General features: G+C 48.8%; 1 protein-coding gene across 1 annotated transcript in view; it reads right to left on the reverse strand.

Moving 5' to 3' along the window:
• Positions 1 to 3,512: 3,512 nt before the first annotated feature.
• VPS53 (vacuolar protein sorting 53 homolog (S. cerevisiae)) overlaps positions 3,513 to 14,663 on the reverse strand; it is a gene marked incomplete at its 5' end in the record, with an annotated part of 63,536 nt that continues 52,385 nt past the window's right edge. Inside the window, 4 exons of the mRNA XM_010295977.1 lie at positions 3,513 to 3,812; positions 4,193 to 4,297; positions 7,476 to 7,613; positions 11,437 to 11,506. Coding sequence (XP_010294279.1) covers positions 3,642 to 3,812; positions 4,193 to 4,297; positions 7,476 to 7,613; positions 11,437 to 11,506 — 484 coding nt within the window. The remainder of the gene's footprint in view (positions 3,813 to 4,192; positions 4,298 to 7,475; positions 7,614 to 11,436; positions 11,507 to 14,663) is intronic.

Consider the following 14,663-nt stretch of genomic DNA (forward strand, 5'->3'; position numbering starts at 1 on the left):
ACCCTCGTCTGCCGCCCGCCCAGCTGCAGCCAAGAAAAGGCTTGTGGAGACTTGGACATCATCACTCAGATGCTCAAATTCGCGGCTGTAAATCTGGTGAAAGAAATAAACACCCGTGTTGCCCGGCACAGGCTGCTCCTGCCCAAGGGCGGAGGGGGCAGGACCAGCAGAGCAGTAGGAGAAAAGCAAATGAGTCATTTAATTCTCCAAGCCGCCCGCCCAGCTGCAGCCAAGAAAAGGCTTGTGGAGACTTGGACATCATCACTCAGATGCTCAAATTCGCGGCTGTAAATCTGGTGAAAGAAATAAACACCCGTGTTGCCCGGCACAGGCTGCTCCTGCCCAAGGGCGGAGGGGGCAGGACCAGCAGAGCAGTAGGAGAAAAGCAAATGAGTCATTTAATTCTCCAAGTGAAAGAAACTGCTCCAACGTCACACATCGTGCGGAAAAAAGGCGCTACCTCTTAATTAAATTTCAAAGGAAAAAACTAGGATCTCTCAGAAATCTCTCCAGCAGTTAAAGTCATCAGGAACAATCTGATTATTTAGGGGGACAAAGTCAGCTCTGCTTGAACTGCCTGCACGGCATGGGGAGCTGCGAATGCAGATGCTGCCTGCAGAGAGTTGCTTGCTGGAGGGGCAGAAAGAAAAGCCAGAAAAGAGAGGAGCTGCAGGACAGAGCAATGGAGACGGACAGCACAGAGCCCTGGGTACGGCACGTTTTGGGTGAGGTCCGTCCTGGCCCCGGGGGTTTGCTGCGTGGCAGTTGTACAGAAAACACCCAGCAGATGAACATCAGTAACCATTTAATTCATTTTAGTGTCACGCTCCGACATACAGCCAGAATTACACCTCAGCCAAAAAACATGAGAAGTGGCATTTTGTACAGAAAAAAAAAAATCGTCCTTTATTCCCCGGAGATGTAAACCCCAAACAGCTAACATACGCAGACAGACGTGCCAAATCTGGTAAATACCCAAGGGCCAGGGGGACAAAACCCTTAATACCGAAAGGAGGAAAATGCAGACTTGTCCTCCAAAAGTCAAACACAAAACATACAGACCTGTAGCGTTCTTCAAAGGCTGAAACTAAAAATTCTTTTTTCCTTTTCTTTCCTCTTATTTCCAGAATAAAATGCATAGAATGAAATGGGGGAAGCCTTTGGGGAAAGACAGGCAACAGTAACTTGAACATCATCTTCAGCTATTCATAATTTAGTTAGAGTCATCCATAGACAGAACAAAGAAAAATTAATCTAAAATAAATTATTCATCCCCACCGGGAATAACGAATCTCTGCAAACCCATGTTCCCTCCTCCCCATTGCATTTTACAACTTGTGAACCATCCTGCACACCTTGAGATCATCTGTCCTTGGGAAACGGCCGTTCATAATCCTGACGTGCTTTCAACCATCGTTCCTTCGTCACCCAGCGTGAAGTCAGGAGAGGACATAAACGAAGCACCAGCGGACTCGGGAAGATTTGTAAAACTGGAGCGATGGGAAGGTGCTGTCGCTCCCCACAAGCATTACTGCTGCTCCACCTTTGGCAGGGCAGGAGCCCTGCAATGGGCATCACCGCCACAGCTCCCTGCAGCTGAGCGCGCACGCGCCGCAGCCAGGGTCCAGGCCTGGGGACCCCTGAAAACATCCTAAAGAGTTGGTGTTAGTGTAGCTGTTTGTGCACACTGCTGCAGCGGCAGATCAGTCTGAGCAGCGTTAGAAAACCTGACCAGTGAGGATTTAATCTCTGTGGATTTATTCTTTCTGCCGGAATCCTGCAACCAACTCCTGCCTGTTCAAGTGCAGGCTGACCTGCCGGCTGTGCAAAGGAAGGACAGGATTTTACCAACCAGTCACCAAATTTGCCCTGCCACAGCCACGGGGTTGAGGAAAGGGAAGGGGAGCAGCCTGCACCCAAGAGGGGACAGTGCTGAAGCACAAACAGGCAGATACAGCATGAGCCCAGGTTCTGCCTCACTTGGGGATTTCTCATTTCACCCCCTCCCTCCCTGGTCCCAGTGAAGCTCTGGGTTTGGGTGGATGGAGCTCATTTTCCTGGAGCGTGTCTGACCCCTCCTCCCAGAGGTGCAGCAGTGAGCACTACAATCCCTACTGAGCACATCCCTAATAAATATAGTCCTAAGGCCCAACTTTACGTCGTGGGGAACATGACCCTCCCAGGAAGGCATCTGACAGTGCGATAGCTCCTCACCTGCCAAACTGGTACAGGACTTCTTCTTCCTGCACATACAAGTGAAACTTGAGTTAAAATAAAGCAGGCATGACTGGTTGATCTGCCCCTAAACCCATATGGGATTCAATCATTCATGGTTGGGCATATGCCTTTGAAGTCCCCCCAAATGGGTACAGAGGAGTTTGGGAAGAAACCCAGCATTGCTAACGACGAGGTGATGTCTCCCTGCACTGAGACTCCTTGGGGAAGCTCACGCAATGGGCAGGGCACAGACATCCCCTGACCCCAATCCTGCTCCACACTGGTTTTGTGGCAGAGTTATTCAAAATATTTCGCCTCTGGTTCTCCTACTCTCTGCACTGGTGCCAGCTGAAGCTCAGAGGAGGAGAGGAAGGTTCTCAAAGTCCGAGGCTGGTGTAAGCATCCCATCCCAGGAAGAGGCCCAGGCTCCCCATTAAAGCCAACATTTCCAGCATCTCTCCTTGCAGGGCAGCGGAAGTGCCAAAGGGGCACACCCCTGCTCAGGACACGCCGGCTGGCATGAAAACGAGGGGCTGGTGCTGTTTGACGCTTGCTCCACGAACCTTTGTGGAGAGAAGGCGAGATGCGGTATGGGAACTCCCATCGGAGACAGCAGGCGAGCCCAGCACACGCAAGAGAAATAACAAGCAGCTGGAGATGGGCTCTGCAGATGTCTCGTCTGGCCTTTAAGCTGTAACAGTGACCGAGGCTGCTGGTTTGTCAGCAGGAGGTTTGCCAAGGTGCAGAAGGCATTAATTCAGCCCTTTCCTCGTGTTCTGAAGAGGATTTGCCTTGCAGTTTTACTGGTGGTTTATGCATGCCTGTACTGGGAGCAGGGGAGAAATCTGCTTTGGGGTTCTCTTCTGGGCATCTCATTAACCCAGTGGAGCTCCAGATGCCTGGATCCAAGCTGTTAAAGGGTTGGGGTGTTTTTTTGGTGGTGGTGATGGTTTGGGGTTGATTCTACCCCCTGTGCAATAAATAATGAAACAGAGGAACAGCTCTGCAACAGGGAGTGGAAGCAACACCAAACTCTCAGGCAAAATTCTCAGTGCTGCAGCAGGAGCTCAGCCAGGCTGAAGGCTGGGACACCAAGTGTATTCACAGCCAGATATCCTCTGAGTCTACCTAAACTGGTTTTGTTGCTGCTGACTTCCAGACACCTCTGTTTTCTCTACCACATGGACCCAGCGATATCCTGGTTTTCACTCCTGTTAAGTTGTCTAAGGGCAAACACCTTGGTCGGATTCTCCCTTGCTCTGAAGAGAGATGCAGCACCACAGTATGTGATGGTTAAGAGATCACAGGGCATGGGAGTGGTGGGACACAGATTTTTCAGCAGCACACTGTAAATCGTAAGTCTGATGAGCTTTGCTCCCAGTCACTGTAGCTAGTCCTGAGCAACACAGTTTCCTTCTGCTCACTTAGAGTCTTTTTTTGATGAGTTTCTCCAGTTTCCGTATCCGAGAGGACTCCTGCTCAGGCGTAGGAGCATTCAGCGAGAGGGAGCCGGTGTTCTCCACCCCAGAGGGGGGAGCCGGGAGGCGCTGGCGGAAGAGGTCCAGCATGCTGCTTTGCTCGCTCCTCTTCAGGCCCTGCAGGAGCAAGGGACAGTGAAGCAAGACAGTTAGACTTCATTGATCTGGGAGCGGGCGTGCATGAGAATAGCTGCAGGAGAGCCCATTTCAAACCTCAACCTTCTATTCACCCACCAGGAGCTGTATGTAGACCTCCGGATGATCCTGAGACAACTGAGCTCAGCCCCAGGAGCCAGAGAAGATATGAGCATGCAAAGTGAACTGAAAAACTATTCTTCAGTAGCAACCTTACACACTTTCAGAGTACAGAGGATACGCTTGCCTTCGCGTGCTTTTCCCACTCTTAAAGCCCCCTATTTTTCTACTGGAAAAAAGTCACCAGCATCCTCGATGCAGTGCCAGCAGACACGCAGAAACTCTGTGGGACAGGTTCTAACCTTCATGTCCAGTATCTTCTGGAAAGTGTCAGTGCTGCAGTCAGCAAGGAGCTTGATATAATTGTCAACAAAAACAACTGGGGGCTCATGTGGTGCCATAACCACCTGCCAAGACAAAAAAAAAAAGAGATCAGACAAACTCTATGAGGTAGCACCAGTGCTCTGTAAACTCAGGCACACAAGTGACAGCAGGACTGGCTTCTCCTAAAATAAAACGCTTAAGGAACAAGGAAGAGGTGGTACGTGCTGCTAGTAACTGAGAGGTAAAGAGGAGGGGAGAGAAGTAAGGAGCAGGGAGGAGGACGAGGTCTCTTTCCACACAGCAGTGGTGCTCAGACCCAAGGGGCTGTGTCTAGTGTTTCAAAGAGCAGCAGGACCTGGTCTGTACACCCGTGGGCTGGCAGGCACTGGCGTATTGGCAAAGTTCAAGATTTTCTCTTCTTGCATGGGGAAGACTAGGTGGGGAGTCGTTTGGGGGAGAAAGGCAGTGCTGGGGTGGGGACACACACATGCTTAGAAAATTCCCAGCAGATCAGGCAGCCTGGGAACAGTCCAGACCCTCGCTTCAGCTGTGCATCCCTCTTGCTCCCTCCCGTCCGGAGGCAGAGCAGAGACAGTGTGTCGCAGGGGAATCTGACAACACTCTGCAGTCACTCCTTCCGTCCCCAGGAAAGCGTGGGTCAGAGCAATCTGCTTTGCAGTCCTCCTGCTTCTGACAGAAAACCTGATGGGTGAGCAGTGCCACACAAAGCCGCTCTGTCCTTTGGGTGCAGCTCCTCTTGTACGCTCCTCTGGAGAGACTGGGATGCAGTGTGCGAACCCCCTGCTGAACATCTGCCCTGGTGCTGACACCCTTAGTCCCAGCAATGGTCAAGTCAGGAAGAAAAAATTAAAATAGCCTGAGGCTGGAAAGATGATTACTTGTTTTCCTTATGTAAGCACTGAGCTCCATAGAGAACACATCTTCTGATAATGCTGGGCAGCAAACCCATCTTTCTGGGGAAGCATGTGTGTGTGCGAATGTGTGCCTGCATGCAGGGCAGAAACAGCACAGGACCAGACTCTTCCCTGTTTCTGAAAACATTTCCATATGTTTCCATTGACCCAGCTCACCCCACACTCTATTCTGTCACTGAGACATTTCTTTCTTTCCCTGCACTTCAGACCAATGAAACATCATAGCCATGTATACACTTATAAACCCTTAATTTACAGCCCTTGTAAAAATCTTCTGCCAAGATGAAAAGCTGGAACTTGAGACAGCATAGCCAGAGGAGAAAGGAAACAGCTCTGTGGGACGTGCACACCCTGACGCCCTCCTCCCTGCTTGCATCTGCGCTTTGTAGGGCTTGGCCAAACAAATTTTTTTGTGCCATCTGTGGGCTCAATGATGCTCCTACTGAATTAGCTGCACTGGTATAAGCCTGGGCATGATACTGTATTGTGGTATCGTTGTATGCAAAAGAGGCATCACTTCTGAGCCATCTCAGTACAAGGTAGGAGAGCCCTGAAAACACTGTGGCAGAGTGTATTAGCCTGAGCTTCTGAGTGAAAGTGGGTGAAAGAGTTCTTAGGGGAAAGACTCTTTAATGCACAATTTGGAAACAGCAGAGAGAGTCTGAGAACTGATAAAGAGAGAAAACCCAGGAGGCCAGCGATGACCAGTCAGCTCTGGGCTCCTGCAAGGAAGCCTTCCTACAGAAATACCGGTGGTCCAGCAGGAGCAGGCACTTCCAAGAGCCTTTTCTTCTCTCCCACACTCAAGAGATGGGTGCTGACTCCCACCCCAAGTGCTGTGTGCGTGTTACCTAGACTTGGGGTGATCTGTTCAATCACTACGATTAACAAACCTGCCCCAGCCAATTATTCAGCCCCATCACCCGCTGATTACACGGGGCATTATTTTGCAAAACAGCTCTGTGGAGCACTGAACGCCATAAGCGTATCGCTGCTTAGTTACTAATTACACTGACACCGAGCCCTCACTTGGGGCCAGTAGAAGTGCTTCAGGCAGCAGCACAGCAAGCACAGGGTATCTGAAAAAACAGTCACGCTGCTACTCTGAGTCCTACGGACCAGCAGCACTCCACAGCCTGCACTCCCTGCCCGAGGCACGGGCTCAGCAACGATCCATTTCCTATACTGCTTTCATCTCGACCCTGATGAAGGCAATGTGCTGTTAAGTGTAGACAAATTAACTCCATTACTTTTATGATTCACATATAAGCTCCAAGGAAAAACCTGTTTCTGTATGCAACAGGCACCAATCTTCCCTGCTCCTCTGTTAGCAGTACCAGGGTATTTTTCTTCAGGTCATTTCTAAGAAAATTTAGACTTGCTTTAATATATCTACTAACATCTCAGCCACCTTACTCCAAAAGCATGGAATGGCAGAACTAATTTCTGAATTTAGAACGCAAACTCAGCCGTGACATTAACCTTGGGCACGGGAGCAAAGCCACACTGAGCAGCAAGCAAGCACGGAGAGCTCGGGCTCCACACCCCCTCCTTGCCTTGGCTGTGGTTTACACAGGAGGCTCTGGCTGGCAGCTGCCTGTCCTGCCTGACCCCAGGTCCCACTAATTCACTCACAGGAACATCTTCACAGCATTGTTGGTGAGCAGGGGACAATCCCATCGCCCAGGAGGGTACAACTGCACAGCTCCCATGGCTTCTCCTGGGATCAAACCTAACTTCTTACTCCAGAAACAGGGGGGAAGGGGAGATTGCTTTGCTTGTTACTTTTTATGAAGACAACACGCTGCTTTTGGGTCATTTTCCAGGCACCAGGTCTGGAAAATGAAAAAGGACTCTGGTGAATACAGTAACTCAGACATGTTTGCACTGGCTGTTACACTAGACAGTAAACAGGTGACTCAAGCACGGCTTGGCTCCCCTGCGTGGTGGAGTCTGCACAAAGGCCTGGAGTAACCTGAACTGGAGGGTTCGCCCTGCGGCAGACACTTACGGATGCTAGCTCTGATTTTCACAAGCTCCTAAGGGAATCTGGTGCCCCAACTCTCCTAGTAAGCAGAACCTGAGCCCTCGGTTACCTTGAAAAATGAGGATGGAAACTCAAATGTGATGTTAAAAGAGCGTGGGGGCAAAACCAAGGCGAATAAGCCAGTTCTGTAGAACAGCTGGCAGTGCACCCGGACAAGCTCGCATACGTTCATGTGCAATTGCAGATTGCCTCGTTCAAAGGAAGGGCCCCCTGGAATTTGCTTGCTCTGATTCCCAGTCCAGCAGTCTGGCTGGCAGGTTATCAAAAGTCTTGAGTTACCTTCAGGATCATTTCAGCTCGAGTCATGCCTTTCACCACTATCTTTGTGTAGCTGGCAGGAGCCTTCCTCACCACTTGGGACCCAATGGAGGGCAGATCCAGGAGAACCATCTTCAGAGAGTGAGTGTCCAGCAGCAGCTGCAATAATTAATTGCACCCTGTTAATTAGGTCCCTTTTACCAAGCTCCATTAGCTGCTATAATCCAACATGCTTAAAAGTTTAACACTTCCCACATCGGAAAAAGTCCTGGTAATTGGACTGCAGAAACAGGAGGGACTGACCCACATAATGACACTTCACGGAGACACGATCACCTGTGGCTACATACCAGCATTGTCCATTGATTTTAACAGAGCACAGCTCTGCTGACTTGAAATGATTTATGGCAGCTCAAGATCTGGCACATAGGGCATGGATTTCCAGTCCTCTTCCCCTCGACAGCATAAAGTGAAACAATCTCGATTACCTGTAGCTGTATCGTTATTTAGATACTGAGGTCAAATGAATTAACACCATGCTTCCTCCTGCACCCAACCACCCATTACATCAGGTTTTCTGCATTTACTCAACCGCTTTTTTTTTTTCTTTAAAAAGAAAACTGCAACACAATACAGCTACATTGAGAACTACTCAATATCCTGTGCTCACTGGTACACTGAAACTCACAGCCTGTATGTTGGTTTCTACTAGACGAGCAGTTAAATAAGCAGCAAGCAGCAGCCACAAAATTCAGCCCAGACAGACAAGCACTCTCTAATAACAGAATACTGTGGGTTAGGGCTTCTTGGAGGAAAATCATCCCAAATACTGCACTCTTCTGATTGCATGAGGCACATTTAAAGAGGTGAGACAAGACCAGCAAAGGACAGAAACCTGAAATCAAACTAGATGAAGAGGAGCACAATTTATACAATTTTATACAATTTATATAATTTATACAGCAGCGAGCGTGAAAGCCCACTGGGCTGTTGGCACACCCAGTGCATTTCCTGCAAAAGGGCTCTCAGGAGCAGGCAGAAGCTTGTTCTGGAGCAACACAATGTTTTGCAGACCCCCCCCAGCAGTCACCGTGAACAATATGAACATTTATGGTGCAGCTTTCGGCACACGTGGGAATTCAGTTCAAATACAAAGGGCCGAGCCGAGGAGGAGGGGCGGTGGGTCACGCCAGTTCAAATCTGGACCCTGTTATCTGTGGCAGCGTGTCATTGCTGTGTGCTGCCTGTTTCATGGTTTGCATGAGATGAACCGATGCCATCAATCTCGCCCTGGGAAGTCAGGAAACCACAGCACAAACGAGCAGCTCTGTGCACCCCGGAGCTGCTGGAGCCTGATGTTGGCTCGGGCTGTCATAGCTGGATTCCTGCGTGTCTACGAGGGATCCCAGAGATGGGAGATTTTTCCACGGTTGGGGAATTCACATCTTTCCCATGTAAACTCTCTCACATCTAACAGGAGTTTTGTGCACTCTGAGGCCTTTCCCACAGATGCAGCGTGCGCAGGCTCTGTCCCCTCACTCTGTTTCGCCCCATTATCCATTCCAGGTCCCTGGCATTGCTAACTCAGTGCTGAAGCTTGCCGAGACAAACAACTGTTGTTAAGTCAGAGACACAAACCCACAGAAAGTGAAACCCCGTAGGTCTCATTCCCCACGCTGAGCGCCTCCATAAATACCACCCTCGTGTCCAGATTCCAAATGTGATTATTAGCAAACAGCAGGAAAAGCAGCGTTTAGGACCGGGAAGGCCAGGAAAGCATATTCCACAGCAACATTTGCACCAGGGGAGAGAAACCAGTGCGGAAAGATGCTGGTAGGTGACCAGGAGGGTGTTCAAAAGATGCTAAGGCAACTGAGGACCTACATACTGCAGAGACACAGGAGGTCAGCTTCTGAAGGCCTCTGGTACATCTAACCCCAGGCAGGTATGTCCCACTTATAATGAGATACATTCACGGTGAATCAGACTAATAAAAACCTTCCCAGTCTGCTTTGAAGAAGCAAATTGGGCCTGTTATTCTAATACAATAAGATTAAAACCTTTTAACATTAGACACAAGCCCACTGCTGGCAACCGGTTAATCACTTTAGACACTTATTTAAAAAAAGACCTCATTTAATCACTCTCAGGTTATTGCTCATCACACAAGATGAGCAGGAACCGCGCTTCACTCATTTGCTTTCTATTAAGAAAGAGGAAGGTTTTGATGTAAAGCTCCTGTTTCATTTTGCAGACACACACTGCTCAGAACCCATCTTTGATGCCTAAAACCCAAGCAGCTTTTAAGGCACCCATTTGAAGTTCACAGCAGTCCCATTAGGGACCATTCTGCTTGCCTTTTTTTTTTTTAAATCAGCCCACAGAGGAGCAGCTGCATGTGCAGGGGACAGCTGAAAGCCTGCCTCATCCAAACCTCATCCTTGCAGAGTAGTGGGGTCCCAGCCCACAGGCAGGGGTGGGAGATGGGGGGGAGAGGGTCACAGCCCTGCAGCTGCACCCATGGTCTCAAGGTAATAAATACCCTGTGCTGCCCATCCACGTGCAACTTGGGGACAGGGGACTAGATGGCCTTTAAAGGTCCCTTCCCACCCAAACCATTCCATGATTCTACAATCTTGCAGTACCTACAGCTCTCAAAGAGCAACTGGGAGGAAGCTGGGAAGTCCCGAGCCCCAGATGATGGGTCGTCACTCAGGTGGAGACAGCTCTGCCCCGTCATGCAGCAGCATTTTGACTTGTGTTTGCAATGCCTGAGGAAGCAAGGCATGGAAGGCACTGATGCGGGAAAGAAACTGCCCTGTCTTCAGACACTGCAGCATCTCTCACCTAGCGAGATTCAAAACTCCCACCAAATCCAAGGCCTCTGTTTAGCAATTCTTGGGATAGAACAGAGAAAACACTGTACTACACCTCCAAAACCCCATCCTCCCGGCACAGCTCTGAGAAGAGGAAGACAGTGGCCATCCATAATTAGCAGACAAACCAGAGGAGGCAAAAATATTTGCAATCACTGAAACTCAGCCAGGACATAGGCTCTAGCAAAACTGCCATCAGGCTACAGAGGATCCCCTGAGCTCCCACAGCTTCACTTCCTCACAGAGGATGGAGCCAGCACCTGGGAGCAACGCACAGAGTCCCTGGGAGGATGCAGCACCGCTCTGCTCGAGAGCTGGCATGCTGCCACTGTGGGCACGTGGCACAAAGCACCGCCGTCACTGGGCCCGCACGGAGAACACAGAGGAACCAACCTGCTCCTGGCATACACGTGGTCATGTGAGACCAAGTCCTGCAGGTGTTTTATGTTCAACACTTCAAAAAAAAAGTCTTGGTGTTTAAGCTACCTGAGCTGAGAAACTGCCTGGACACCTGGGTTTTTTGGGTTGGTTGTTTTTTTGGTGAAGTTTTCCTGTTGTCAACTATGGATTGACCATGCCCAAACTCTTCTGAGCAGAGAAGTAGTAGCCTTGAGGCTACTACTGCCCAGGAGAAGGCACAGTAACAGCAAAGGTAGATTGAGTGACGACCTATTTTGTGAAAGGATGGGACAGAAAACCAAATCTTTCTGAGAAGGACACAGGAGCTTCTTGCAATAGTTTCTGCCACGAGCAACTTTATTTTCCTACGTGCAAGCATACCGAAGACAATCTCATCATGACACCTTAGAGAAGTATGTAAGAAGCTTGTTGTTCCTGTGCTATTGCTGCTTTGACTGGCAAAGCGAGAGCTCCCCTGCTTGGGAAGATGCCTAGGACCTCTCTCTCAGGACAGGCTCAACTGCAGCAGGGTCACTATACGCCTGCTTCCACTCGGCCCTGCACCAGAGTGTACCCCTGTAGCCTCAGCTGCACCAGAGTCCAGGACGCATAACTCGGCTCTCTGCCCCTTTTTAACAAAAACTACCTTGACTTCTTGAACCCCAAATTCATCAGATATTGCAGTCAATGCAACTATTTTTTCTTACCTGTTCTGCGCCCACCATGCTAATAGGTTTGCACTTGAAGAGATGGTTAATGAACTTGGGAATGAAGGAGCTGCAGAGAAGAGAGAGAAAATGACACAATTACATGTCAGTATTTGGAGTCATACAAGTCTTCTGTGGTAACAAAGCATGTAAAACCAAACGAGGATGGCTTTCCACAAAGAAAAGCTAGAGTCCTCAAGCTGACTCCCAGGCACATTAAGTATACAAAATAACAAGCAAGCCAACCAAACAACCCTAAGTACAATTCTTTTGCTCTAATCCATGCTGACCTCAAAGTTAATGGAGAAGTTGCACATATGCTCTATGAAAATAAATTGCTATAAGCTATATATCAAGTATCACAGTGTAAGGCCAAGAACAAGCAAATAAAGTACTGTACATCATAAACTCCGCAACGCATCAGGAGTGGTATAGCTATTCACGGAGTGGAAGTATCTCGAGTGTATCCAGAACTTACATTTTCCTGCATACTAGTAATTCCGTAACATGTATATTACACACTGAACTTGAGGTCCAGCCAAGGCTGGAGGTCTGCTGGGCCCTGGACATTCACACAGAAAGGCATTCTTCCAGAAAGCTTCTGGCCAACACAATCAAGACAAGAAAAAGTTTTGTGAAAACGCCATTACCCTATTTTACCAACATGGACTTCAGACTGAGAAAAATAAATAAGGTACATATACTGAACCGGGAAGAATTTGGAAAAGATGGAAGCCCAATATTTGTCACCTTAGACAACACACTTCAGAGCATCAGCTTTGGTTTTAGCTTTTTGCTTCTTGATTTTAGGCTTTGTGGTAGTTTCATTCTTCAGTGGAGAAGCAGATGCTCCCTTCTAGCAGAAGCGCTGGCTGAGCACCTGCAAGACAATCTCCTGCCCCACCTACTCTACCGAGGTGCAGCACCAGGAAAACTCTGGAGCTGAACATGAGGAGAGGGGCCAGCATGAGCAACACAAACTCCCTCTGCCAGGACCACGCCACTCATACTCATCTCCCTTTTGCTGCCTTGCTTTTAACGTACTCTGCTTCTTTCACACGGCCTTTTTTGGCTGAATGCCTACAAAGCTCACGTTTCCAGGACCTTGTCCATGACCTGCTGGCAGGTCTTAGGTTTTAACGGCTCTGTCCTAAGCTCATGTAAGTCGGTCTGTTTTCCGTCCTTTTGAATGAGGTGCCATTTATGGTGATGATCTAAATTCAGCGTGGTTTCCCCCTTGCATCTGTCAAGCTATTTGTTTGCTTCCCACAATGCAAGGAGCACGGACAGCATCTTATTTGTCCCACCACCTGTTTTCCAAGCCAGGACATTTATTTTTTGCCCTTTCTCAAGGAAGAATGACAAAAGCATAGCTCAGGCCCAGAGCATGCCAAGCTGCTGAGCAAATTGAAAGAAATGGTTTAACGAAGAGTCCTCCCAAGCAAAGGTTCCTTCCTTTCCTTCAGACACAGCCACGACCTCTCTCAGTGAATCATCTTTTCCTGGAGAGGTGTCAAGGAGAACAATTTCAAACTACTACTGAGAACCAGCTACCGGGCTGCCCCAAACAGTTTTAAATTTGGCCACCAGAGAAACAACTTTGGCAACAAAATATAAGTAAGAGGAGGAAAACAAGCCCTGTCTCCTCTTGTATGAGAACATTACAGTAGAGATGTAACTTATCTGTTTTAGAAGTCCATTTTTCAGGTGTATAACTAATTCCCAGAGGGCAATCAGAGGATGCCAAGCACAGCTGGAGCTTAGGCGAGCCTATAAAATGATCAGTCAGTAGCAGCTCTGGATGCAGCAGCTTGCTACAAAGTGGAAGAGGACGAGATTAATTGTACCTTTGATCTTGCACGTAGGTCCAACTCTCTGTCTCTCTGTAAGGTCAGGTGTGGAGCTAATGCTCATGTTGTGTATGAAAAAGAGGAAGAGCCTTTCCTTCTGCAGGGTGGCAGACTGGCAGCCAAAAGACCCCCTCCCCTCCTTTTTTTTTAATCTTCTTTTCTACATAACCACACATTCTCCCATAGACAGCATTCTGTCTTGCATGAAACAATTCCCAGGCCCCTTAGGATGGCCACCCACAATCAATGCAGAATGGTAAAGCGACCTTCCATCCCCACATGCCTGTTATTTCACGCTGTCTTATTGGAAACAGCTTCTCAACTCCAGCAGGATAGAAAAGACAAATCGTTAAGATCCAAGGGCTGCTCTGGTATTTTTTTCTTCTTTTTTTTGGACTAGCAGAGACCATCAAGAGCAGTTGCACTTAACTGAAAAATTCACTTGAGTCTCTTGCCTAGGCTGGACTCAATGCTTGGCTCTCTTAGCAGGCAATCCTGATGCGAATAATACGTGCGTATTCAATGGTAATGCTCTGCACACGGTTTTGTACTCTAAATGCCTTTACTGCCTGCACATCCACAGAGCTACACTGGATGCCAGAATTCATTTACAGTTTCGGCTATAAAACTGAATCCAGCAAACCCTCCATAGAAGCAGACAAGTCCCCAGTGTAATAATAAAGCAGTGCAAGACAGATTAGGAACCTAAAGCACAGAAACCACAGCATCTGAGAGGCTCCCATCCAACGGGAGTGGCTCTGCCAAAGCCTGTGTTTTCCTAATCCCCTGCACTGATGATGCATCAAACACAATGCCTTGCTAAGCAAGGCAGACAGAGATGCAACCACAGTCTGTCTGCCCAACAGGAGATGAGCTACTACAGGACATCAGTCAAAGCACCCTGGTGTCACTGAGTCACTGCAGCTGAGAAAGGTTTTGCTTTACACCACCCTCTGAGACTGTGACCAGCCCAGGAGGGTCCTCATCATGATCTTCTTCCACCTAACCCCTCTCACTAAAAGCATGATGCAAAGGCCAGAACAACTGGGAGGACGCCTGCTGCAGTTACCACGCTTGGCTGTTTGTGATGGACGACCCGTTTTCCTGGCGAGGGGGAGAGCTGTTTGTTTTTCCTGTCTCTCAGTTCTAATCTCTTCCTCATTGAGGTCAGGTCACAGACTTCCCAAACACATCCCGGCGCAGCAGCCACGGCTTCACCGCTGCGGTTTTTGATTTCAAAGGATAAGGACCGAGGTGCAGTGAGAACAGAGCCCCTCATCCTGCCTGCGAGTGCCTCCTGGAAAGCCGGCTGCTTCTTGCTATTTCAAGGGAGTGAAGGTCGCATAGTGGTCAAAACAAAGCAAAAATGACAAATTA

The sequence above is a fragment of the Phaethon lepturus genome, unplaced genomic scaffold (genome assembly GCF_000687285.1).
Source record: "Phaethon lepturus isolate BGI_N335 unplaced genomic scaffold, ASM68728v1 scaffold32961, whole genome shotgun sequence".
Taxonomy (NCBI): Eukaryota; Metazoa; Chordata; class Aves; order Phaethontiformes; family Phaethontidae; genus Phaethon; species Phaethon lepturus.